We start from the raw sequence: 25940 nt of genomic DNA, 5'->3' as shown, positions 1-25940 counted from the left end.
TTGAAGCACTCAACTTTGTTTTATATAAACAATTCTTTCGGTATCACATTTCATCAGTTTATACAGTAGTTAAAAATGATATAATCACCATAAATACTACTTGCAGAAACATACTGAGTTACAAAGATGGCTCATTTATGGTGAGCATTCAACTCAACTGGTAAGAGAAGAAAGTATACTTAGTGGAGAACTCTATTAGTTGCCAATGTTTGATGAGTTGAGTGTTTTTTAACATGATTTATAAGAAGAAATGGTGAGTGTTGGTTAATCTGGCCAGTGGATTCAAATAAGGTTAATTAGAGATTCAGGTTCCATTAAGAACATTACTTTGGGGATTTTACTTGCTATACTGACTTCTCAATTCTTTGGAATTTAGCTCAAATTATTCATTTTAATACAGAGGGCCTTGATACTCTGATTTGTTACCACCCCTAGTCCCAGAGATACCATTCTAGAAACTGGAATCGCCACAGACGATTACTGCCCTTCTTAAGAATTTCATTTTCAGGTTAGAGGTTTTTTTTGTTTTTTGTTTTTTTTTCTCAGCATGGATCTGGTTCCCTTTATAAATTTCCCAGAAATTTTATCATCTATTCACTATTCCATTCAACAAATAATTACAGAGCTTCCGCAGGTACAAAGCAAGCAGAGATTGCTTTTACTTTAGCCAGTGCTCCACAGTATGTATTTGTGCCACCAGAAAATAAAAAAATCACGAGTCACATAATTAACAGACCCCCTGAAAAGCCAGCAACTCCATCTCTCTGTGATTATGAGCTGTAGATGGTAGAGGGCAGGCAGCCCACTTTCTACCATTTTTCTTTACAGAACTATTAACAGCCCATCTTTCAGAAATGTTATTTAAATTAGAATGGCTCCTGGAAGGGAAGACTATTTGGGGAGGAATATAAAGTGTGTTGGCTGAAAATGCCCAGTGAATAAACACTGAGTTCTATTGATAGCATACACACCATTCCCTGCCATTTGGATATGGATTTCAGAAATTTGTGACAGCCAATGAAGAAGTTTAAATATCTATGGCACATGTATTTATTATGGAAATAAGCCATCATGATTCATAAGAGACTATGGATCCTTAAACATTGTTCCAGAAAAGCCTGAAGTTAAACCAAGCAAGATGGAAAAATTCATGAACATGCAACAGCTGTTAAAAGTAATTATAATATTGGATCTTGATATGAGAGAGCAAAAGAAATACAACTTTTTACAGATGCAAGATTCTCTCTGACAAACATCTGTTGTGGTTGGGACCAGGAAAGAGAATAGAGATAGACAAATTTCTTTCTGTATAATTTTTGAGTCATAAATTATGAATTATGCTTTAGCAGATAAGGCAGAGAGGAAATTAATTTAGGAGATGAGATCTACTGTACAATTCAGAGACTGTTTTTATTTTAATTTGGGGGGAAAATTATACTTTTGATGTTCGGCTTTATCAAACATCTTTCTTTCAATGAAATGAATGACAATTTCTCATTATTTCCCTGAGGAGTCAAGAAAAGATGTTCATGCCAAAGTTCAGAGGGTAAATTAGCAACACTGTCCCAGCCATCTGGAAAAGTGTTGTCCTGTAGAATCTCCTATGGTGATGGAAATGTTCTATATATGCACCATCCGATATGGTAGGTGCTGTCCATATGAGGCTTTTCAACACTTCAAATGTGGCTAGTTTGGCATAGGAACTTAATTTTCATTTAGCTTTCAATTTCAATGGCACCACGTAGTTAGTGGTTACAGCACTGGGCAGTAGAGTCTAGAGGATACCTCTGGTCTCTTCCCTTTCTCTCAGCCAATTAGGCCAGGCAGCTGGGGTTTATTTTTCGTACACTGTCCCTGAGAAACCTTACCCTTTGCTAACTTAGCCAGAAGGGCTCTAAGCAAGGCTCATGGGAGTTTGTTTGAGCAAATATACACATTAATAGGATTAAAAAAACCCCCAGGAAACAGCAAAGATCAGCCTCCCAGCCCCCTTTGCCAATTCATGTGTCTCCCTGAAGTCAGGTATGTTCTCTGGTGCTTTGTCAGGGACCTCATTCAAAATGATTCAAATGGTTTGACTTTCCACAACTTTGCATGTTATGAAGGAAAGTAAAGAAGGAGTTCAGTGAGAGCATTTAGACAAGGAGAACCTGAAAAACACTGAGGCAGAATATAGGAAGAATTGTGTGTGAGGAGGAACTCTGCATGGAGACAGATGTGAAAGAAAAACAAACCCCAGCAGAATTTTTGATTACAGAGAGAATGAAATAAAGAAATGTACTTTGGCATCACATAAAACTCTTCCTTATCGCAGAATGCAAGATTACTAATACAAGTCCCCGAAGTAATCAATTATTTCCTGACTCCATTCCACAGTTCCACTTAGTTTATTAGAGGACACCTTCTAATGGTCCCTTTTACCTGTTTATTATTTGTTGATGTATTTCTTTATCTAAACATAGGTCTAAAAAGTCAGAAATTTAAGAGACGCTCAATTTTAATGACATCCCTTGAGAAGGGGAAGAATCAGGTTCTGATGCATGATGCCTTGCCTATGGAGATACTGAAAACTTTTGAACTAAAGTAACTTTTTGTCAATAGCATTTCAGTGGCAAGGATTGTTTTCCACATAAGTACATACCTGGAGGAGCAGATCAGAAGTTGGTCTGATTCGCTGCTGGAACAGGATGCTTAACGTTCGATTCTGTTGTTCCAAATCAAACACTCTTGTTTTCAACTTTACACATTCCTCCCTTAGATCCTACAACAAACACAGTGAAAGAAAAAAAAAATCTGTAACTGAAAGACACTTTTGCATATTATAACCATATTTTATCTGATATTTCAGACACATTAGTATAAAAATAGTATTTTTATTCTTCAAAGCCCCCGGGGAATAAATCACACACATTTTCTTCCATAGCGCATTGTCTGATAGAATTACTATGTGCAGAGAAGACCAATTTAAAAAAAAAAAAGTACCTTGAAATCAGAAGTGCATTAATCTAGCATGCGATTTTTGAAGATGGTAAATGTTAGCGATATAAAGTCAATTTGAGTTTCCACCTATATATTTTGCCTTTTCACTGTCTTCATAAAAGCAGTCATAAAGCACAAACCACAAGGACAATAATGTTTTTGCAGTGAATAGAGATTTGATGAACTAAAGAAACTATCACTTTTGATAGAGCCTTTCGCTGTCATTTGTGGAAACAAGTTGAAATTTTCAACGTTGGGGCTAATAGAGCCAGTGAGGCATTTAGACAGAGAGAAGCAACTCTGAAATGAAAGCTTTAAAAGGCCACTTGAAACCTGCTCATGCTCTGAACTGGTGGATTTCCATGTATTTGGGGTGGTTCATCTTGGTGCTGGGGAAGAAGTTGACTAGCCATACCTGGGCATCCTTCTGGAGCAGTTCTTTTGAAGAGTTCAAAGACCACAGAGATATTTTCCCCAACTTTCATGAGGGAGGCTGTAACACAGGAGCCTTAGGATTCTCCAGAATCCACCAAGGATCTGCCTTCCAAACTAACTTGTGATAAAGATACTTGTAGTACTTGTCCACAAGTACTCTCTTGGATGGGGTTCAAGAAAGACCAGGTAGAATGATGCCCCAGTTCAAAGTTCTTCAAAAGCTGATCCTTTTCTACATGTCAAACTTGATCTTTCCCTACTTCCAAATTTTTTAAAAAGGTTTCTCTTGCCATTAAAGAACAACGGTCTGCTTGTTGTTCTCAAAACCTCTATGCATTCCTGCCATCCTCTTCCCTCCCCCGCCATCATGGTCCCTTCTCAACCCCCTCTTCCATCTAGTCCAACTTTGGCATTTTGACTGATGTCCATTTTAAAATCTATCTGTCTCCTCTCTGACACTTTTATCTGGCATCCTGCAAAGACCATTCCTTTTCCTGAACTCCAATAAGCCCTCAATGCCTCTTATAGGACATTTAGCGTACACTACTCTGTACTGATTTTATCTTTCATGCTTGAAACTTATCTTGTCAATTAGAGGGCACGTTCTTCAAAGGCAAGCATAAGAAGATACCCTAATAATCAACAGCACAAGCAGATTGTTCTTACACTCTTTTATTCCATCACCTGGCAAAACACCACATATAGTAGGAACTTAATAAACTGTGTGATTATTTTGTTAAATGGGATGGTGATGATGATGACAAGTTCTATTCCCCAGTGGTAGTGTGATTGAGGCTCTAAGTTTCTCAGCATTTCTAGTTTGTGGATCTATATATTTTGATGTGGGGCAGCTGCAGGGCTTACTTAAGACTCTGCAAGCAAGACAGAGCATGAGACTACAGCTATGATCCCCAAGCCCTAAACAGAGGTGAGTAGGCCTGTCCATAAACCTTGTGTGAAGCTAGACAGATTCAACTTCTGAGGCTTTACCAGAGCCTCATTATATCCAGATTATATCATTGATTCTACTTATACAGGGCAAGGAAATAGGCCATGGTGAGGCTCACCGCACAGCTTATACTCTCCTCACCTTTTTAGTTAAATGGGTAGAGTTTATGCATAGGATATTTCCGACTGATTGCTATCTACAAATGCAGAGCATAGAAGAGAAATGTCATGTTCAGAATGAGGCACCTGAGTCCAAGATCTAGGAGGGCAGCAGCTGCCAAAGTCAGGGGCAGAAGTGTGCATGTGAGTGTGAGCACACATGCCATTTGGCAGAGGCCACTTTGGGGCCCTAGGCACTGCTCACATTAAAAGGCCAAACTTATTTCCTTTATTTAGAATTCAACTTCTGTCTGTGTCTCACTTACTCTACTTTTTGTTCCTAGCATGCATATAATTCTCCCTGCCCCCAAACACTAATTGTTTTCAGTATTGCTAATTAAGTAATTAATAAAACTTGACTGTGAGGTAAATAAATATTCATAGTACCTATTCGGTGGGAAAACATAATCATTCTCATTTGCAGATGAAGAAATGGGAGAAGTATGTTAAGTGTGGGGTTGCAAGGAGAAAGGAGACCTGGAAGGAACAGCACTGATGATTTTTGCAGCAAAACTGAGATAACTTGAAAGAGTTCTTCAGATGGGTTAAAAAAAAAAAGAGAGAATAAAGAATAAGAGAAAAAAAAATCAATATACTCTATAGAGATTTTTTGTACAGCTGCCCAAATTTCAATGGCTATGACTGTTACTTAAGATGGTGAAAGTTCATTTAGCAGGAACACAATTGATTGACCTTGAGAAATGTTCATCACTCTTGGCTCATCTAGATCAGCACATGGCAGAGGAGGAAATGGAAGGCTTTAGGGATGTGACTCTGGTCTTACAATTACTGACCAACAGAACTGAGCTGCTCTGAGAATCTGTAGACATAAAAGAATCATTGCCTGTGTTGTTCTAATATTCTCGCTCTCTTTACTCAAGCTGTGGATGGTAAGGGATGCCAGAGAGTGATCAGCCCAAGAAACTGTATTCAAAACCACGCATGCGTGCCCATATGCACACATGTAAGCACAGCCAGACTGGGTGGATGGAGAGAGAGAGAGAAAAACAGCAGTTTCTCTGACCACTATAGTGAGACCTCGGCAGAGGGTGAGAGTCAGCTGTCTGAGTCCTCGGTGCTTACAACAAGAATCCGCTGACATAAAGTACCATATGACACATGGAGGCTGTCTACAAGCACCGTTATTGTGACCCTGACAGTGAGAGAGGTGAGACCTAAACTATCCTTCCCAAGTAAGGTGTTAAGAAACCAATGAGCTCTCTTCTTAGATGCCATCATTGGCTCACTGAGGAGACTGGGTCATCTGTTCTCTCTCACATCCTTCTTTTTCTTTTTTTCCTAGTATATCTCAGACCCCAAGAGGAAGACGCCCCTCCTGAAAATACAGGGTTGTGTCTTCTGCAATAAAAAAGAGACCTGATTTTATCAGGGGGGAAATAAAGCCAACAGTTTGACTACATTTAATCTCATATAAGAAAGTACAGTGGGTCAAGAAAATAGCAGACCTGTTTTCCTTGCAATCTGCCCATCACCATCAACTGGAAACAGAATATGGGATTAAAGCTGAAGGTAAGGGCAAAATATACCAGTGATACACTGGTCTATTACCAGTGATACACTGTGCGTCTTCATGATCTCAAACCATAGCTTCCCTGAGTATCCATGCCTTGTAATCCTGGCAAGTTTCATCTGCTCTGGGGCTAAAGAAGATTCTGGACCTACTGCTGTCAGTACCTACGAGTACAGTTGCTTCAGTGCATTTAGAATTAAACCTTTCCCTGCTGACGTCAGTCTAATAAACTGTTGATTGCTTAGAAGCTGGACATACAGTGACATCACTGAAGTATTGATGAAAACTATTTAAATCTGATTTTATCATGTAAAAATGATATAAGAGTGATAAAACTATTTTGGGATACACCAGATTGGGAGTTAGGGGATCTGGACTCTCGTCCTCCTTACCCACATGACCTTGAGGATGTAACTTATCCTGGTGTTGCCTCAGTTCCTTGATCTGTAAACTGAGCTACTATACAAAACAGGACTTCAAGAGAATGCATGTCTCAGCTGCTTCATGAGATGGCTTTTCCAATGCCACCTCATTCCTTCCCCGAAGCTTAACGGCCACCATACCCACCAGTTTCTCCTTGTAACATTCCTTCTCAGTGGCTGTCACTGATACAGCCCTTTCTTTGCCAAGGATACTAAGACTCATGTAAAAAGAAAAGCCATCTCTCAGACTCACCAAAGGCTTCAACGTGAAATATCTAAAAGGCAAGGCAGGTAACAAATGCGCACCTGAATCAGGCCAGCCCTAATGAACGGGAAGTGGTTAGTCCTGTGGCGAACTGAATACTGCAAGCCTTCATCCCAAACACCTTTGGATTAAAACTTTTTTTTTTTTTTTAAGATTTTATTTATTTGACAGAGAGAGACACAGCGAGAGAAGGAACACAAGCAGGGGGAGTGGGAGAGGGAGAAGCAGGCTTCCTGTGGAACAGGGAGCCTGCTGCGGGGCTCAATCCCAGGACCCTGGGATCATGACCTGAGCCGAAGGGAGATGCTTAACGACTGAGCCACCCAGGCGCCCCTAAAACATTTTTAATCTGGGTGGTGGCTAAACAAGTTTATGTAATCATTGTAAATTAAACCCATTATTGAAGTTGGTTGACAATCTCAGGATTAAATGCTCGCTAAGGTCCTTGGCAATTGTGAAATTCTGGGGTCCAAAATCAGACGGATTCTGAGAAATCTTGACTCCAGATTTAGAGTCAGTTTTGACTCCACACATGTCAGATCCTGAATATTTTTCTTGCTAGCCAGGACTGGCAATGTTTCCAGAAGTTTTAAGAAATCCATTGGTTCCCTTGCCCTTTTGTTCTATTTCCTGCGGTCATATCTAATGATTGGATTTCAATCCATCTGTTGATTTCCACAGCCCCATCTCTGCCTGCTGAACTACAGTGGGGGAAAAACAGTAAATGATCGAAGGGGATTGTGGAGGCTGAACGTTGCAAAGGGAAGATTTGGAGTGCGGCAACCCTAGGTGAACATAGAGGCTTTTGCCACTTCTTGCCATCAGCACTATGGGAACACTGTTTTCTTAGTCCTATCTTACAGAGTTGCAGTGAGAACAAAATGACTTAGTGCATTTAAAGTGCTGGACATGGAGTCTGACTCCTTGTAACATACACAGCAAATATAAACAAACCCTTTTCCGGGAACTGGACCCTACACACACCATTGCCACTGAGTGGACACGGGTGGCCCGAATGCCCCTCCACAAGGGAAATATGTAGAAGTTTGGAGTTCTTTCAGATACAAGCTACAAAACTGTGCTCTGCTTCTATCTGGTCGCTGCATTGCTGGATTCTACCATACGGAGCCTTATTCCATGTTGGTAAAGAAAAAACACCATATAAATATTGGGTTATCCTAAAGAACATTCAGACAAAGCTGAAGTTGATACGCTGAAAAATGACTAAAGAATAAAAGGTTTTCTTCCAAGTTTGATGATAGTGGCAAAAAAAAAAAAACCACCCAAAAGCAAAAACAAAAATAAAACACCAAAAAAACCACAGTAAAGAACCTAGGACAGTTACATTTTCAGTGAGTGTAATTGACTTAATGAAGATAAAATATATTTCAGACAAAAATAAGGGTTTGGCCTGAATTATTGATTTCATTTGCACTTGTAGCCTCACACCTATGATTTAGAGTCATAAATGGAAGTGAGCTGGGTTTAATATTGTCACTTTAGCTTTACTGATCTAAAGGAGGGACAATCTGCTGTCTTAAGGGAATCCACAGGTTTCTGAGATAAATTGAATTACTGGACTAGGACAGTATATGTACATTTAACAGAAAGTGATAAGTTCATGGAAATAAATATTTTTTTTTATCAGTATTGGGAAAAAGAAGTACACTCTGTTATTTCAAGATGCTTATCTGGGCTAGTTCATGATATGCCAGAAAAATGCTTTTTTTGTTGCTCATGGCAGATTTGCTTTGTGTCATAACAAACGATATATTCTAAAACTGCATGGTTATGACTGTAATTTCACCGCAAAAAAATTTTTTTTGTGACTTGGATAAATCACTCAAAATTTCTGCTTTCACTCTGTGCCAGCTACATCCCTCTTTAGAATTCGTTTTCTCATCTGCATTTGGAGTACATTTATTTCCTGTATTGTGCTCTTAATTAACAAGAAATTTGACTCTTCCTGTAGCAATTTTATGGTCCCTATAAAAACTGGGAGGTACACGTTTCTGCAGAACATGATTCATTTGGAATCTTTGAAAATCCTGGCATCTCTTCCTGCCCCAGAGTGTCCCTGAGGTATGCTATCTCACACAGTAGCATGTCTTTCTGTGTCTTACTGCTTAACTGTACCAAGGTAGATTTATCTGTTTACTAGTTATTACTTGGATTTGTGTAGCTATTTTTTGCGGCTGACCTGAAGGGTCCCATTTTCCTTTATATTGTACCAGATAGCTTCCTTGTCTCTTTCCTGAGGCACCATTAAAAAAAAACAGGCACGAGAAGTTCTTGACAGTTACACACAGGGCTGCAACAGTGCTTCCTCCATTCCTTAAGTTTATATTAAATGAGAATAGAGTTTCCAACAGGAGGAAAGCAAATGAAAAATTAAAGCCTTTGAAAAAGAAAAAAACAAAACAAAACATTTCAAATATGCTGTGAAAGAAATTGTGAGATGCCCTTCAACATCTGTTTCACCCCTTCTCCTACAATACTATGAAAATCCATTTTCAGCTAGGCATCTACCCAGAATAAAGACTTCACTGTCAGCTTCCTTAGGTGTGGCTGTGTGATTTAAGGTCTGTTCAAGGAGATGTAAATGAGGAGGTAAGAAAGCTTTTGGAAGTCTCTCTTTAAGGGCAACTAGTGTGTGCCCTTTTCCTTCTTCATTTTCTTCAGTTTTTCCTCCTTCCTGATGGCTGGAATGTGGATGTGATGACTGGAGCAAGAGCAGCCATTTTGGACCATGAGGTGACCTTGGGAATGGAGGCTGCATCCCATAGAATAACAAGATAGGAACCAGAGACACCCAGGACCCCATGGACTTTGTGGAGCACAGTCACCACAGCAAGCCTATACTGCCTACCTGTAGATTTAGATATGAGAAAGAAATAGTATTTTAGCTTATTTAAGTCACTACTATTTTGGATCTCTGCTACTCACAATGGAACCTAATTCAACCTAATAGGTATAGTCAAATCTTTCTATTTATGTGGTATCAATGTAAAACCTGAACCAGTTAAAATCATTTGAAACAGAAAACATGATTTAATAAAAGTAGTTGAGGAGAAAATCTAGCAAAAATAATATCACAATGCCTCTACAGTATAAATTAAAAATAATATTTATTTAAGGATCTCCAATGAGAAGTGGTCAACCCCTAATAAAATTATTCTTAATTAAAAAATCAAAATGTCATACATTATTTTGCTATCATTAGCTATGTACTCCAGAATATGCCACATGATCTAAGATTTTCTTTTATAATAAAAGTCTCCATCTCCCAGAGAGGTAATTCAGAACAAACAAAATCTGAAAGAACTAGAATTTAGTCTCTGAGAAACATTATAGAAAGTGATGGGAAAGTTTCAATAAGACGTACCAAAATAGCCAAATTTGGGCAATAACTTGCTTCTGCCCACTCTGGCCCAATAACATGATCTTATATTGTCTGAAGGCAGAATAGGGACATGGCCAAGGAGAAGGCATACAAATCTCATGCTCAAAAATTATTTGTTTTTATCCCTCAACTTTATTGAGGAATAACTGTATATATTTAAGTGTAAAATGTGATGATTTGATATGCCTTACAAGGTGAAATGATCACCAAGATCAAAATAATTAACACATTCACATCTCACATCTTGTTTGTTTGTTTGTTTGGTGGTGGGAATGCTTAAGATCTACTGTCAGCAACTTTCAAGTATACAATACTGCCATTTGTTTTATATTTATCACAAACTGATTCCTCCAGGAACTGCTCCATGTGCTTCCTTTCATAGAATGACCACTGCAATTCTGGGAGGTGGGAATTGTTATCCCCACTCTATAGAAGAGGCACGAAGACCCAGAGAAATTAGATAACTTGCCTAACCTCAAAGACCTCTTCCTGAATTTTAGACTTCTGTTAATCTGTCCATAAAAGGCTATTCATTTTATAGAGAGTGGAGAAATCCACCAACTTATAGAATATCCACATTTACTAAATAAATGGGCCCCTGGAAATCTTTCATCTTCTGTTATTTTACCAAGAGTTTCAATCTTATGATTCTATTGGTCACTGATGTTACTTTGTATGCCCATCTAAAACACACACAATTTTAACCTAAGTGAATAAACAGAAAAGTATTGCATCTATCAATCACAATTTCCTGGTTTGACAATATGAGTTCCAACCTATTCACATAAGTACCTTGAAAATAATAAGCCAGAAAGTGACCTACCTTTTGAGTGAGCAGAGCTTGAACAACTTGGTTGGCTACCTTTAAAAAATAAAGAAAAGAGTTGCCGTTTATAATAATGAGACTTTATACGCATGGACTGTAATTTACCAATACGTTTCCCACAGCTTATTCTACCTAATTAGCTCCTCATTTGCCTCTTTCCTCTCTGTGTAGAGGACCTGATTCTTTTCATAATAAGCCTATCCTTCTAGGTAATATTTTGCTTTTTTCCAAAGGTGACCTCGTTGCTAATTAAGATGGTTAGGTTGGGAAGATCATTCATACCTTGACTTCCACATTTCCATATTTGGAAAAATAATATCCTTTCATATGTAAAGTACTCCAAGATGGCTAAAAAATGATACAGTGTAAAACAGGATCCTAATTATCTGTACACAGTTTCTACACTTTGCTGATTTACAATGTCCTTTGTCTCTCCTTCCTATTCTTTTGCTATGTGACTATTTCACTACTTAAAATGACTTGGAATAGACATAGGTTTGAATGGTGGAGAATAAGAGCAGCTCATTGTTTTCTATATGGTCTGTTTATACCCTCCATGTTTTCATTTATGCCATCCTCTTGTCACTGCTACCTGTCGCAGAATCTGCTGGTTGTTTACTCTAACATCTATTTTCCCCTAAGTAATGAACTCTTGATTTTTTTTTGGCTGGGTACATTTAAATACATTTCCCAGCTTTCCTTGTAGATAAGTGTCACTATGTGACAAATTCCTGGCCAATGAGTTATAAGTCGACTTTTTTTCTTGATCTTATAGAAAGTCTTTAAGAAGAAGCCTCACTCTTTTTCCTCCTTTTCCTGTCTGGGATATAAAAGTGATGGCTGGAACCTCAGCAGCCACCTTGATAATGAAAGTAACACATTAAGTATTGTTGGATGGAAAAATAGCATGAGCTTGGTCCTGATGATGCAGGGAGTTTCACTGTCTATCTCTGAACTTCTATGTGAGAGAGGGAAAAAAAATAATCCACTGTTATTTTGAGTTTCTTCCAATACACAATCAAATAGAATTCTTACTACTATATTAACATAATCCTGATTTTTTTCAGGTATCAGGCAGCTTGGGTCAGTAGGAGAAGCTAGGCCCCTTTCAGTGAAGGAGGTGAATCTTGATTAACCTAAACCAAACTTGGCAGCTCCATTCCCTTTCAGCAAATAGTTTAGCACTGGGCAATGTGGCACCATTCCAATTAAGAACCACATATAAACCCAATAACATATCCCTGGTATTTGCAAAGATCTGTGCCTTTTCTGGCATTTTCTCCAGATAACCATTCATCATTTCTCTATGTATTTGAGCTAAGATTTCTTTTTCATCTGCAGGTTTCAAAAGCACAGTACAGGAAGTCACTTACTTAACTTCACTATAACCTTGAAACTATGTACCCATATGGTTACTCTTGATAAAATTAAGGTGGGCAGGTGAATTAAGTGGAATTTTTCAGCCAGTACATTAACTGTACACATTTAATATGATCACATTTAATATGATCACTGAAACTTACAGTATTAAAGACCAAGTCAGAATATTTAAATGTCCTAGATTAGGTTACTTCTGTTTATTCATTTCTTCCTTCATTTATTGAATATAAATCTGTAGAGTATTTGTAAAGCTAGATGACTGAGATATGTTCCTTGGTTTCAGAGAGAATATAACTGGCAAGTATAACACGCGTGATAAGTACATAATCATCTTGGTAATTCTCACATTCAACCAAAGGCTGAGGGACATGCTTTCATCTTTTCATCTTGATAACCAATTTATTTTGGGTGATACTAAACTATGTGTGTTTCCCTGTCTAGTATAGTGGAACAGATTAGGGTAAGAATGTTTTCATGGAGCTTAATTGTTTTTTCACTCAATATTGACAAAGTAGCACATCCTTAACGACAGGCTACCAGTACGTCTCATAGAAAATTAAAACGCAGTCTTATCAACTGTGGTTAGGAGGCATTCACAGCACAAGCAATAAATGATTAAAATCAGATTACCTATAACTGATTAGTTGAACTGTAGGCACAAGAGGTTTTTTTTTTTTTCCTATCAGAACCCTTTCCAAATTTACATTGTTGACGTTAAGCAAAGAAGAGAGACCTTTCACTGAAACAACTACAGTTTTGGAAAAAAAAAAACTTGGACAATACCTGATATAGTTTATTTATTTATTTTGAAGTCCAGCCCAAGTTAAAGAAACCTACCCAAGGAACCTCAAAGACCAAAATAAACCATACTTCCCTTAACTGACACCTTTTCTTTTCCCTTTATCAGTTGATTTATACATGATCCTAACAGTGATAAATGTTATTCAGCCATACAAATTGACCAATAGTGTCATCTTGAAAATCTTTCAGTTTTTAAATATTCATTCCAATTCATAAGCACTGAAGATTTAAACGTCTAACTATAGGTCATCTATTTTACTCTTGGCAAATTAAGAAAAAAACATACAACAGAAGAGTTCAACTATTCATACAGCTTGAATCAGGAACAATGTACCAAAATTAATTCATACCATAAATAATTTAATTCTTTTGGATCTCAAACTTTGGATTTGATTTACATTCGCATAAAACTGCCTAATATCAATATTTTCTTTTTTTCCCCCAACTGGTTCCTCACTTAAACCAGGCTGTGGAACAGTGGTCACATAAAATAGCTCTCTACATGATTTAACAGGAGACATAAATGAATAACCTAACTGTAACAGCCCGCAGGAGAAAATATGTTCTATCTTTGCAATCCGAGTATGTTGCCCTATAGGCTTATAGGCTCCATCTCTGACACAACTCCTTCTGGCATGTACTTTGGACTATTGTTCTACCTAATAATTGAACAAAGATACACGAATGCCTTATTTCTTTACCTACTGACATGGGGTAGGTTATATTACCCAGAAGGACTCGCAGGCCCTCTGCAGAAGAGCAGGCCGGTTTGTACAAATGCTTTCCTGGGTACTGTCTATAAGACGGTTTCCTGGGTTTATCACTACTTTTAACAGCTAAGCTTCCCTGACGCATCAATAGAACAGCTGTTTGGAGCTTCTGCCTACAACCTCTATGGGTTCACAAGATGACCCCTGGAATGAGCCCCTGCCCTCATCATAGAATTACACCCTTAGCACTTGGGTTGCAAATAATCACACACCCGCAGGCCCAGCTAATGAGAACAAATAACTTCCAGTGTCACCTGACAGCTTCCCTCTCCAAAGAAAGGGAAAATAGCAGCTGGGCTGGGCCAGGGGGACTGGAGACAAGCAGAGCAAAGCCAACAGTCCTTAAGTCTCTGGCTTGTTTTACAATCTGCCTTAGGCTCTCTGCAGAGACCCCCCTGTTTTGCCTCTGGTGGGGCACGGTTGCAGGGGAGCTGGAGATGCCAAGGAGAGAGCTCTTTTCATCTCCGTAAGAGTTCTCTCAGACAAGCCAGCTCCTCTGACACCTTGCTCATCTTGGACCCACACAAGTCTTTGTTCTTCTCCATCAGGCTTCTGTGGGTTGTGTCCCCGCCCCCAGCCCCCGCTGCACTCCCCTGGAAGCAGGTGGGCAGAGGGAAGAGAAGTCAGGGCTGCGGCTTTGTCTGTGTGTTTTTTGTTTTGTTTTGTTTTGTTTTCAGAAGAGTCCTTGAGTCTGAATGAGAAGCCACATCTGGGAGTTATTCTAAGAGGGAGCCAATTCTCACCCAATCCAGAGGACAGCCAGGGCTGGGTCGAAGGTGGCAGTGTGAGGAACTCAAAAGGCACCAAGCTTCGACCAGGTCCTCCTGCCTCATAGTCTTGCTTTTATCCTTGCCTGTGCTATGTTATCATGCAAAGCAATTCTCATTTAAAAACCTAATTGGAAACGGACAAGTTTTGGAAAACGTGCTTTGGAGTTTTCAGTGCTTCTGAGTTTGGTTTATCATACTGAGGCAGCTGGGGACAAGTGGGAAGAGCATTGGGGCAGAATCACAAGAAGGACTTGGGTTCAAATGCTGCCTGTGTTGATGATACATTGATATGTATGGGGGTCAAGGAGCAGCTTGACTTGACTCATTTGTGATCTAGGGGAACTGGCTACCTCCCAGCTTGTGAAAAATGCATGAGATGATAGATATAACCAGAGAAACCACCTTGGACAGTACCTGCTATAAAGCAGTCACCCCATTAAAGTTAAATCTGAATCTGAGCATTTGAACTTCAAAGAATAAAATGCATTTTCAAGTAACTAGTTAAGAAAGAATGGTTTGATGGGGCGCCTGGGTGGCTCAGTTGTTCAGCGTCTGCCTTCAGCTCAGGTCATGATCCCAGGGTCCTGGGATTGAGCCCCGCATCGGGCTCCCTGCTCTGCAGGGAGCCTGCTTCTCCCTCACCCTCTGCTTGCCTCTCTGCCTACTTGTGCTCTCCCTCTCTCTCTCTTTGTCAAATAAATGAATAAAATCTTAAAAAAAAAAAAGAATGGCTTGAGAATAAGATATTATATTTGTATAAGGATGAAGTGTGTGTGTAATATGCATGTATAAATATAAATCATTAAGCACCTATATTATTTTTTTGCTCTGTAAAATACTGGGAGTGGGAGAAATTCATCAAAATATGTATGTGGGATCACAGGGAAAATTAACTGGGAAATTAATTTAGGGCTGACAATCTCCATTCATTCATTTAGTCATTCAACAAATACACATTAAATGCATAGTGTGGGCCACAGATTGTGCTAGATCTCGGAGAAATATGCTTAATAGAACAGAGATGCTGCCTCATGGTCAGAATCTAGAGCAGACACAAGAAGTCCGTTACCTGTTGATTTCATGGTCCATTCATGAAATGGGCATTTGAAGCACATGAGAGCCACAAGCAAGATCCTCATCTCCTATCTCCATCGGTCAAGACGTTGCTTTTCAAGATTACTTAGGGCTCAGTGAGGGACATACACTGAGAATGTCTGATGATTCCACAATCCAGTCTTGGATTATAGCATAGGAATCAGAGAGGAAGGTCAAAACTGTTCTTAACAACCTTGTGTTCCCTGCTTGTGTTCCCTCTCTCACTGTGTCTCTCTCTGTCAAATAACTAAATAAAATCTTTAAAAACAAAACAAACAAACAAAAAACAAATTTGGGGGCTTTTTGTCTTTTCCTGAGCTACCTCCATTTCCTGCCTTTGTGCTCTGAAGTAAGAACACAGAGAAGTCAGAGAAGAACTCGAATCTGGCATCCTCATGGACTCTAAGGAACTCTGGCTCTACTCTGATGGTTTGAAGGGGAGGGCAGGTTCTCCAAATTCTGCATGCAGAAACTTTACCAGGGAAATCTGGTAAATTGCCAATTTCCTCACCCTTCATTCTGCTTGAGAATAGCTGAGTGAGGTCTGAGAATCTGCATTTTTCTTTTCTGTGTTGATTTTTTCTTTTTCAAGATTTTATTTAAATTCCAGTTAGTTATCATACACTGTAATATTAGCTTCAGGTATAGAATTTAGTGATTCATCACTTATATATAACACCTGGTGCTCATCACAACTGGTGCCCTCCTTAATACCCATCACCCATTTAACCCATCCCCCCCCACTGCCCCTCCAGTAACCCTCAGTTTGTTCTTTATATTAAAGATTTTTTTTCTGGTTTGCCTCCCTTTTTGTCCACTATGTTCATGTGTTTCGTTTCTGAAATTGCACATATGAGTGAAATCATATGGTATCTGTCTTTCTCTGACTTACTTCACTTAGCAAAATATACTCTAACTCTATCCAAGTCATTGCAAATGGCAAGAGCTCACTCTTTTTGATGGCTGAGTAATATTCCATTGTATATACATACCACTTCTTTATCCATTCATCGGTCGATGGACATTTGGACTCTTTCTGTACTTTGGTTATTATTGATAATGCTGCTATGAACATCAGGGTGCATGTGCCCCTTCAAATCAGTATTTTTGTATCCTTTGGGTAAATACCTAGTAGTGCAATTGCTGGGTCATAGGGTAGTTCTATTTTTAACTTTTTGAGGAACCTCCAAACTGTTTTCCAGAGTGGCTGCACCAAGTGTGCATTCCCACTGAAGTGTAGAAGAGTTCCCCTTTCTCTGCATCCTTGCCAACATCTGTTGTTCCCTGTATTGTTAATTTTAGCCATTTTGACAGGTGTGAGGTGATATCTCATTGTAGTTTTGATTTGCATTTCCCTGATGATGAGTGATGTTGAACATGTTTTCATGTTTTGTTAGCCATCTGGATGTCTTCTTTGAAAAAATGTCTATTCATATCTTCTGCCCATTTTTTAACTGGGTTATTTTTTGGGTGTTGAGTTGTATAAGTTCTTTATATATGTTGCATACTAACCCTTTATCAGGTATGTCATTTGCAAATATCTTCTCTCATTCCAAAGGTTGCCTTTTAGTCTTGTTGATTGTTTTCTTCACTGTGCAGAAGCTTTTTATCTTGATGAAGTCACAATAGTTTATTTTTACTTTTGTTTCCCTTGCCTCAGAAGATGTATCTAGTAAGAAGTTGCTACAGCCAATGTCAAAGAGGTTATTGTTTGTGGTCTCTAGGATTTTGATAGTTTCCTCTCTCACATTTAGGTCTTTCATCCATTTTTTAATTTATTTTTGTGTATGGTGTAAGGAAGTGGTCCAGTTTCATTCTTCCACATGTTGCTGTCCAGTTTTCCCAGCACCATTTGTTGAAGACACTGTCATTTTCCCATTGCATATTCTTTCCTTCTTTGTCAAAGATTAGTTGACCATTGAGTTAAGGGTCCATTTCTGGGTTTATTCTGTTCCATTGATCTATGTGTCTGTTTTTGTACCAGTACCTACTGTCTTGATGACTCCAATATAGCTTGAAGTCCGGAACTGTGGTGCCTCCAGCTTTGCTTTAGTTTTTCAAGATTGCTTTGACTATTCAGAGCCTTTGTGGTTCAAGAATCTGCATTTTTGCAACCACTGCACATCTTTCTGATGCAGAAAGGGCCCAGAAAAACACTTTGAGAAACGCTGTCCCAGCATTTACTTTTTGTTTGCTCAGACACTGTTTAGAAATTGGAAATAACCCAAAATTTCCACATGGGTCTGTTGCTCTTCTATCATTATATCCAAGTTTGGTGGAGCTTTTATCCTCTGACACTTTCTGAAAATGTTCTCAGAGGATCAAGTGCAATGCTTCTTAATCTTGGCTGAATATTATAACTCCCTGGAGTCTTTAAGATTTCTAACACCTAGGCTCCACTTTAGACCAGAATTGGATTAGAATCTCTGAGATGCGGCCCAGCTGGCAGTATTCTTTTTTTTTTTTTTTTGGTGCAAAATGGTGGTTTATTAAAGCATGGGTACAAGTCCTGTGGGCAGAAAGAGCTGCTGCACCAGGGTTATGAGGGGTGGCTGATTATATACTATGGGGTTGGGGGAGGTAAGGAAAAGGGAGGTTTTCAAAAGAACTTTCATATGCTAAAGAGGACCTACAGAATACCAGTGGCCTTGCCATTGTCAAGTTAAGGTTGTTTTTCCCTCTAGCAAGGCATTAACATTAAGATGGTTGGGATCTTCCTGGAAGAATGTCGCATATATCCCACGGGGGGTGGGGGAGGTTGCAGGGTGCTTATGCTTTGTCTTCAGCTAGGCTTCTGCTCCCTCAATATTTCCCCCTGAACAATTTTGACCCTTAAATCTTTAAGGTCGTTGAAGGTGGAAGGTCTCATCTTCTGTAATGTCTTCCTGCTGAACAGGGATGTAAAGATGTCCCTACCTATGGGTCAATATTGGTCATTTGGGGAACATATAGGGGAGGTATGAAAGGGGAGGCAGCTGAAACCAAGGTGGACAACATATATGAACCTCCTTGAATAGAAAGGATCATCTGTCAGCTGCAAGTTATGGCAGTGAAGGAGTCTTGACACTAGGCAGGGAGGCACCAGTGGGCAGTATTCTTAAACCTTCCCAGTTAAGTCTGATGTTCAGATAAGGGTGAGAACTACTTGGACTTTACCTGCTTCAACTCCTGTGGCTGAAGATGCCCTTTCAGTTCTGCCCCCTTAACTGCCAGCTCACCCACTACCTCTCATGCCCTTTATTGACTGTGTTGTATGATCTCAAAGACCCCAGGGTAGATCATTTCCTATGAGAGTTTCCCTCGTTTCATTCTTCTGTGATTGAAGAATCACAGAATCACTTCTGCCAAGCTAGGAGCACCATGACTTCCCAAGCCTGGGTGACCCTGACACCCGACAAATATTTGTAGGATACAACTGAATCCATCTAAATGTAAGGCAACATTGTGAGATGTTACTTTCCTTATTTTTATATGTGTCATTATACCTCTCTCCATGGGAATTAGTTGGTCCTAAAGGAAGGCTGGCCAAGGCATTAGTGAGAATAAACAGCAATTCACTGCTTACCAGCAAACTGTGTGTCAAACAGCTAGAGGAGGAAACTAGGCTCAAACATGCCAAACTCCAACCCCCTCAAGAAATCAAGACTGGCCCTTGGTGTTGCCTTGTGTTGTAAGGCAAGGAGATGAGGAGCTAGGTAGAGGGGAAGTGAAGTGGTGAAGTGTGTGTGTGTATATGTGTGTGTGTACACACTTGTGTGCACACATTTGTGGACATGTGTGTGCCAGCAAGCCCGTGTGTCTGTGGATGTGCCTCTGTTTCCTTCTGAATAAACACACTCCTTTTTTTAGAACACACAGAGGGGATTTCCTACTCCCAAGTGTTTTCCCCAAATTCTCAACATGTTCATTTCCCAGGAAATAACAATCAGTGCAAAAGGGATTGAAGAACATTTTAATTTTAGATTATATCCACTTGTGTATGTTTTATGAAACCCACTAGCAAGGAAATAACTTACATGAGGCCTTACCTTGTTAGTGTGTCTAATTAGTCTAAAAAGCCTTGAAAAGAATTTCCAGTTGGCATTATTACTACACTCAACTACCCCTTTGAGAGTGTTCTCTTACAATGCATAGAAATGAATTGTCTACCCTCATGCAATTAGTTATAAAAACAACCCTGGCATGTGTAATCAGGGGCCGGTATCATGAATGCAAAACATGTGTACTGTTCAAAGGTAGTTCTGAGTTGCAAATCACCTCTTTGGCAATAGTTAATTTTCGCAATTAAAAACAGAGGGACTCTCCCTCTAAAAATTCTGTCTTCAGTCGAAACTCCATATGAAATAATTCTGTGGATGAAAAATTATGTTTGACCTGACACATTCTGATGAAACCTTCAGAATGCAGACATAGGGAGGATATGGAAAACAAGACTAGGAGTTTCCATAAAGAAATGCTGTGAGCTTTTTGACTGATGGGGAGGGATGACCTGTGGGAGAACTGTGACAAATAAGAGGTCCCTGTGGTGTGATCCACATAAATTTCACTTCTGAATACAGATTCAACCTCATCAGAAATTCCGCACAGGAGGTTAAAGTGAAAACTTTGCTGATCAATACATATGACCCAAGGGCAATATTTGTTCCTTTCAATATCCTTGGATCTATTTGGTCTTTCTTGCCCTAAACTCTGATTGGACCAAGAGCCTGGGGGACAGGATTGAGAAGTGCTGAACTGGCCTCACTAGCCTGAGTCATCATTCCCCTCTTATGTCAATTCACTTCAGCTATTCTTTCGACTTTGGGCATTGCGAAGATTATTCCGAGTCTTTTTAAGACAGGGCAGAGCACTGCAAATACCATTTTGCTTGACTGATATATATGGCTAGAAATATTAAACATGTAAGGAACTTTCTGGGAATACATTGAGGGTTCTTCAACGACACGCAAGTCACTGTAAGGCAAAGTGGTCCATGCTATGAGGACTGTAGCTCTCAAACTGTCACCTGGAGAGCCTGCGAACATACAGACTGCCAGGCCCACTCCCGGACTCCCTTCTGCAGGATGTCTGGGGTAGGACCTCAGAATGTGCATTTCCAACAACTTCCCAGGTGAGGCTGATGCTGCTGGCTCAGGGGTCACATTTTCAGAATCCCCGGTGTAGGAAAATACTGGCCACAGCTGCAACTCTGAGGAGGGAAACCGCTTCCAGTTTGGAGGGAGGGGAGAGGTATGTGGGGCAGTGATGATGTCATAAGAGGGATTTGAACCTATGTTCTTCACAGTGTAAACCATCACCTTCTGGGACAGTGTTGGGGAGGGGAAGAAAGATCAAGAGGAGTTTTCTGGAAAAGGTTTTCCTAATTGTTAGTGAGAAGAACAAGACTGAAGATCTATATACTAGTTTCCCCTGGTAAGGTAATGGAACACGATTAAATGTAGTTGTGCTTATTTTCTGAAGACCTGTGTCAGCTATTTCAAAACAACTTCTAAGATGACTAGATAGATACGTGCAAGTTTTAGGGTTTCGGACAGATGACTAAAAAAGTCATCCCATTAAAGTAATAACTCCAGTCACCAACAAAATCCCAGATGAGAGCCTTGTCAGTGAGGTGAATGGCCCATCCTGCCTGGGTGTCACCACAGATACTGATGGTAGGAATCCTGACAGAGTGTAAGGGGAATGGCTGAGGAGAACGAGGGTCCTGCACACACTTCAATTTTCCCCTCGCCTCCCAGGAACTCAGAAACGCCCACCATCTTTGCCTTCATCTCTTCATTATCATCAAATAATATTTCTCAAGTTTACTCACACGTGTAGCTCTTTTTCCATTCTGCTCAAATTTTCTTCCTCACTTCCCTTTCTCTTCTTGGCTTGTTCTCAATCTACTGATTTTTTTTTCCCTCTGGCTGCCAACTGTGAACATCATCCCCACCCACTCTATCAAGGATTTGCTTTTTCAGAAACAGCATTCAGTTGGAGATGCAGTGTGCCTTGACATGGCTTTTCTCATTCACGGGCTGGGGATCACACTTACTGGACAGAAGGAATTTATCATACAGTGAAGCAGTCCCCAACTGTGTTCCAAGAATATTAAATCATAGCCAAAAGGAATTTACAGATGCCTGTACACTAAAATAGGGAGAAAAGGAGAGAGGGAAGGGGAGGGAGAGGGAGACTGACCTTCTCAATATCCACATACATGTTTGCAACCTTCCTTTGAAGGACAAAATGCTAATGTTCTGCAGAGGCTGCTAACAGACATATATTAAGATCTGAGCAAGGGATTCCTCAATAGTCTAGCCTTGTGCGAAGAACCTCTCTAAGTCCGCTTACCTCGTCAAGACATCGCTCATACTGTTCCCTTTGATTTTCATTTTCCAAAGCCAATGCTGAATTCTCTGCCTGCAGTGACATACAAAAATAATACAAATAAATCCATGAAATGTTGTGTTAGGTGACAACTTATTCAATACAGTTACTAAATATATCTCCTCAGGATCCAAAACAATCTTTTAGAAGAATCTTAGACAAGTTTGCTCTAAGTACTTTTATAGATATCTCATGGATGACTTCTGTCTTATCAACTTGTTCACAAAAGTACATTACCATTTAGAGAAATGCAAAACTTGATATTCTGAACAGGTAGCAAATCAAATCATGGCCTGATGTGAGAGTGTTCTGTAAAAAGATTACCACGTTTATTTCATTCTATGAAAATATAAATGTAAGAAATGCCTCAATCCACTTCATTAAGGCCTGTTACAGTTTCACAACCCGCTATTTGTTTAGGCCATAGTAAAGAATCTCAGGTCAATTCATGAGAGCATAGTTCCAAATGCAAACCAAACATGTTGTTTTCCTTGTTAATCAATGGCTATTCAGCGTAAGAATATAATGAGAAATTTAAGAATTGAGCTATACTTGAGTCCCCCTGCCCCTTCCCTTTTAAAAACTATCGCTTCCCTGCTGTGAATTGTGCAAGACTGTTGAATCTCAGATCTGTACCTCTGAAACAAATACTGCAATATATGTTAAGGGGGGAAAAAAAAAAGAAGATGATAGTAGGAGGGGAAGAATGAAGGGGGGGGAAATCAGAGGGGAAGATGAACCATGAGAGACGATGGACTCTGAAAAACAAACTGAGGGTTCTAGAGGGGAGGGGGGGTGGGAGGATGGGTTAGCCTGGTGATGGGTATTGAGGAGGGCACATTTTGTATGGAGCACTGGGTGTTATGCACAAACAATGAATCATGGAACACTACATCTGAAACTAATGATGTAATGTATGGGGATTAACATAACAATAAAAAATTAAAAAAAAATAGACACAAAAAATATAAAGAAAAGGCAAAAAAATAAAAAATAAAAATAAATAAAAACTGTCGCTTTCCTGCTCCTCAGAGCCAGTGGCTATCTGAATGGTAAATAGGTTTCTAGAGGAGACTAGGTCCAATATGGTTACCTGGTTACTAGCGAAACAATAAGGGGAAAAAGACACAGGTATATGCATATTAGGTTTTAGAAGGAGCATGAAATGGTGACATGGGATCTGCCCTCTGTAGCGGCTGACCTGAGTCCCTTTCAGCTACTACTGGCCTCGTTGGAGTCCTGAGCGGTGCAAGTTAACCCTTCCCAAGGCTGCTGCAGTGAGCATGCCCCTCCCCCCCAGGCAAACTCTGCTCTACCCACCCTTTCACTATAATCCTCCTTGACATTTGGAAATGGGGATATATAGCTCCAAACCAGTTTTCTTCAAAAGAATGGTATGATTTTTAGGTGGTGCAAAGATCAAACTTTTTTCCTTTGTAGTGTCTTCCTATCAGGGTTTTTTTTTTTTTTTTTTAACTTTCTATGTGGAAATAATTGCAAACTTAGATGATTTGAAAGACTAGTATGAAGAATTCCCACATTCCCTTTCCTCAGATTCACCAACTGTTAACATTTTGCCACATTTGAGAGATCATTAGATCATTCTCTTTTTCTTTCATCGTGTTTCCCTGCAACTTGAAAGGGAGTTGCAGACATGATGCCCTTTATCCCTAAATACTTCTGTGTATATTTCCTAGTAACAGAGACATTCTTCTACACAACCACAGTATCGTCAAGTTCAGGAAATATTAATTGATACAATACCACAGTCTGATCTTCAGTACCTATTCCAATTCATCCATTGTTCCAACAGTGTCATTATAGCAATTTTTTCCAGTCCTGAAACCTATCCAGGCTCAAGCACCTATTGCATCTATTTGTCATTCATATAGGATGCTGGAACATTCTGGAACGGTCCTTTGTCTTTCATGCTACTAATTTCTTTTTCTTTTCTTTGTTTCCTTCCTTCCTTCTTCCCTCCTTCCTTCCTTCCTCACCACCCCCTCTTCCCTCCCTTCTTTTTCTTTCTTGGAAGAGTAAAGGCCAATTATTTTGTGGAGTGTCCCTTAATCAGGGTTTGTTTCAAGTTTCCTCCTGCACACTTGGCAGGAGTAGCACATGACTGATGCTGGGTTCTTCTCAGTGCATCCTATCAGAATTATGTCATGTCCATGTATCCATACTGGACATGTTAGCTTTGATCACTTGGTTAAGGTGGGGTCTGCTAAATCTCTCCACTCCAGAGCTACTTTCCTATTGTAGTTAATAAATTGTGCAGAGATGTTTTTAGACTATGAAAATATAATATTTCTCATCAAACTTTCATCAGTTTATCTTCCCTGAATCAATCATTCCTATGGTTGCACATGGTGATTTCTCACTCTATTATTCCAACTACATTTATGAATTTACATTCTATCATAAGAAAATGCTTTTCCTATTTATTATTTATCAGTATGAACACATGGATTCTTATGCTATTGAAAGGGTTCTAAATTACTATTTTATTTATTTTGATGCTCAAGTTATCCCAGCTTTGAAAAGGTGAACCTCTGTAACCTGTGTCCTTTTGACATGTTTTCATCATTTTGAAGAGGCTTTCTTTTTAGGCACAGGGAAATGTTCCAGGCCCACTTTGCTCTTTCTTTGCGCCATTGCTGAAATACGCCATTTCTCCAAGGAATCCTGCTTGCTTTTAGTTGGGGAATGATATTTGGAAATTAAGATCTGGCTATTAAGGAATGCCATCGCTACTGAGAGGTCATTTCTGTCAGTCCCTTTCAGTGAAAGGGTCTCTGTCTTTCTCCTATCACCACACACACACACACACACACACACACACACACACACACAAACTCTCTCTCTCCAACCACTACAGAATTCTTCTTTGTCTTCCCCTTTTCATGTTTGTGTCTTCCTTCTCTACAGTGAGAACACAGGCAGCCACACATTTACTCATTTATTCAATCCCACAGTGCATGCAAAATTGTTACTGTATGGAAAATAGTAGTAAGAAGAGTTCACAATTTGATTTTTCTTTCGAATGTGGGTATATAGTAATGATGCGATGTTCAAAAGTTACTAAATTGGTAACTGTCACTCTTTCCTGTAGTTATGCTATTTATTCCTTTGTGCAGTTCAGTTCATTTGTTTCTGACAGTACTCAGATTTAATTTCCCCTCTTCTTGTGCATTTCACCTCAGTTTCAGAATATAGAAAACATTAATATGGTCCCAAAAGTCAAAACTATACTAAAAGGTACACTCAGTGAGGTGTCACTTCCTCTCCCACCCCTCCTCCAGTCCCCTCCACCTCTTGCAGGTTCTTTCAGAGTGCTTATTATTCCTTTATCATTCCTTTATCATTACTATCTAGTTAAAATCACGTCCCTCAGCTCCCTCCAATTACATATGCCACAATCAGCTTTCCCCTCAGTCCTTCTTCCTACCAGTCCTCTTGTTGCATTCTTTTTTGCTTTATCAGCATGTTTCACTGTTCATCAACCCTGTTTCTACCCTTGCTTTAGCTTCTTTACCACATGATTGGAGGAGGTTGGTCTTATATTTCTCTAGCATCATAAAATTTTCCCTCTTCCTTTTTCTCTGCAGAACCAGATCTTCCAATGGCACCTCTTCTCTCTTTGCGTCCTTCTCCCCAGAAACGTTGCTTCTCTGAGACTGTCACCTCAGGTCCCCTACACTTTCAAGCCCCACCCTACAGCCAGCACTGGGCACATCCAGTCTCCATCTGTGGTCAGTACTAGGAGTGCCTTGCCCCCACACTC

The 25940-nt window shown here is 39.6% G+C and overlaps 1 protein-coding gene across 1 annotated transcript in view; it reads right to left on the bottom strand.

Moving 5' to 3' along the window:
- NCKAP5 (NCK associated protein 5) overlaps window positions 1–25940 on the bottom strand; it is an 824104-nt gene that overhangs the window by 174901 nt on the left and 623263 nt on the right. The window contains exons 8-10 of the mRNA XM_035008156.1: window positions 22121–22189; window positions 10966–11004; window positions 2642–2761 (exon numbers count right to left, since the gene is read on the bottom strand). Coding sequence (XP_034864047.1) covers window positions 2642–2761; window positions 10966–11004; window positions 22121–22189 — 228 coding nt within the window. The remainder of the gene's footprint in view (window positions 1–2641; window positions 2762–10965; window positions 11005–22120; window positions 22190–25940) is intronic.

The sequence above is a fragment of the Mirounga leonina genome, unplaced genomic scaffold (assembly GCF_011800145.1).
Source record: "Mirounga leonina isolate KUSES-001 unplaced genomic scaffold, KU_Mleo_1.0 Mir_151, whole genome shotgun sequence".
NCBI classification, from domain to species: Eukaryota; Metazoa; Chordata; class Mammalia; order Carnivora; family Phocidae; genus Mirounga; species Mirounga leonina.
Note: the sequence above shows the minus strand (reverse complement) of the source record. Positions and strands in the feature narration are given on the sequence as shown.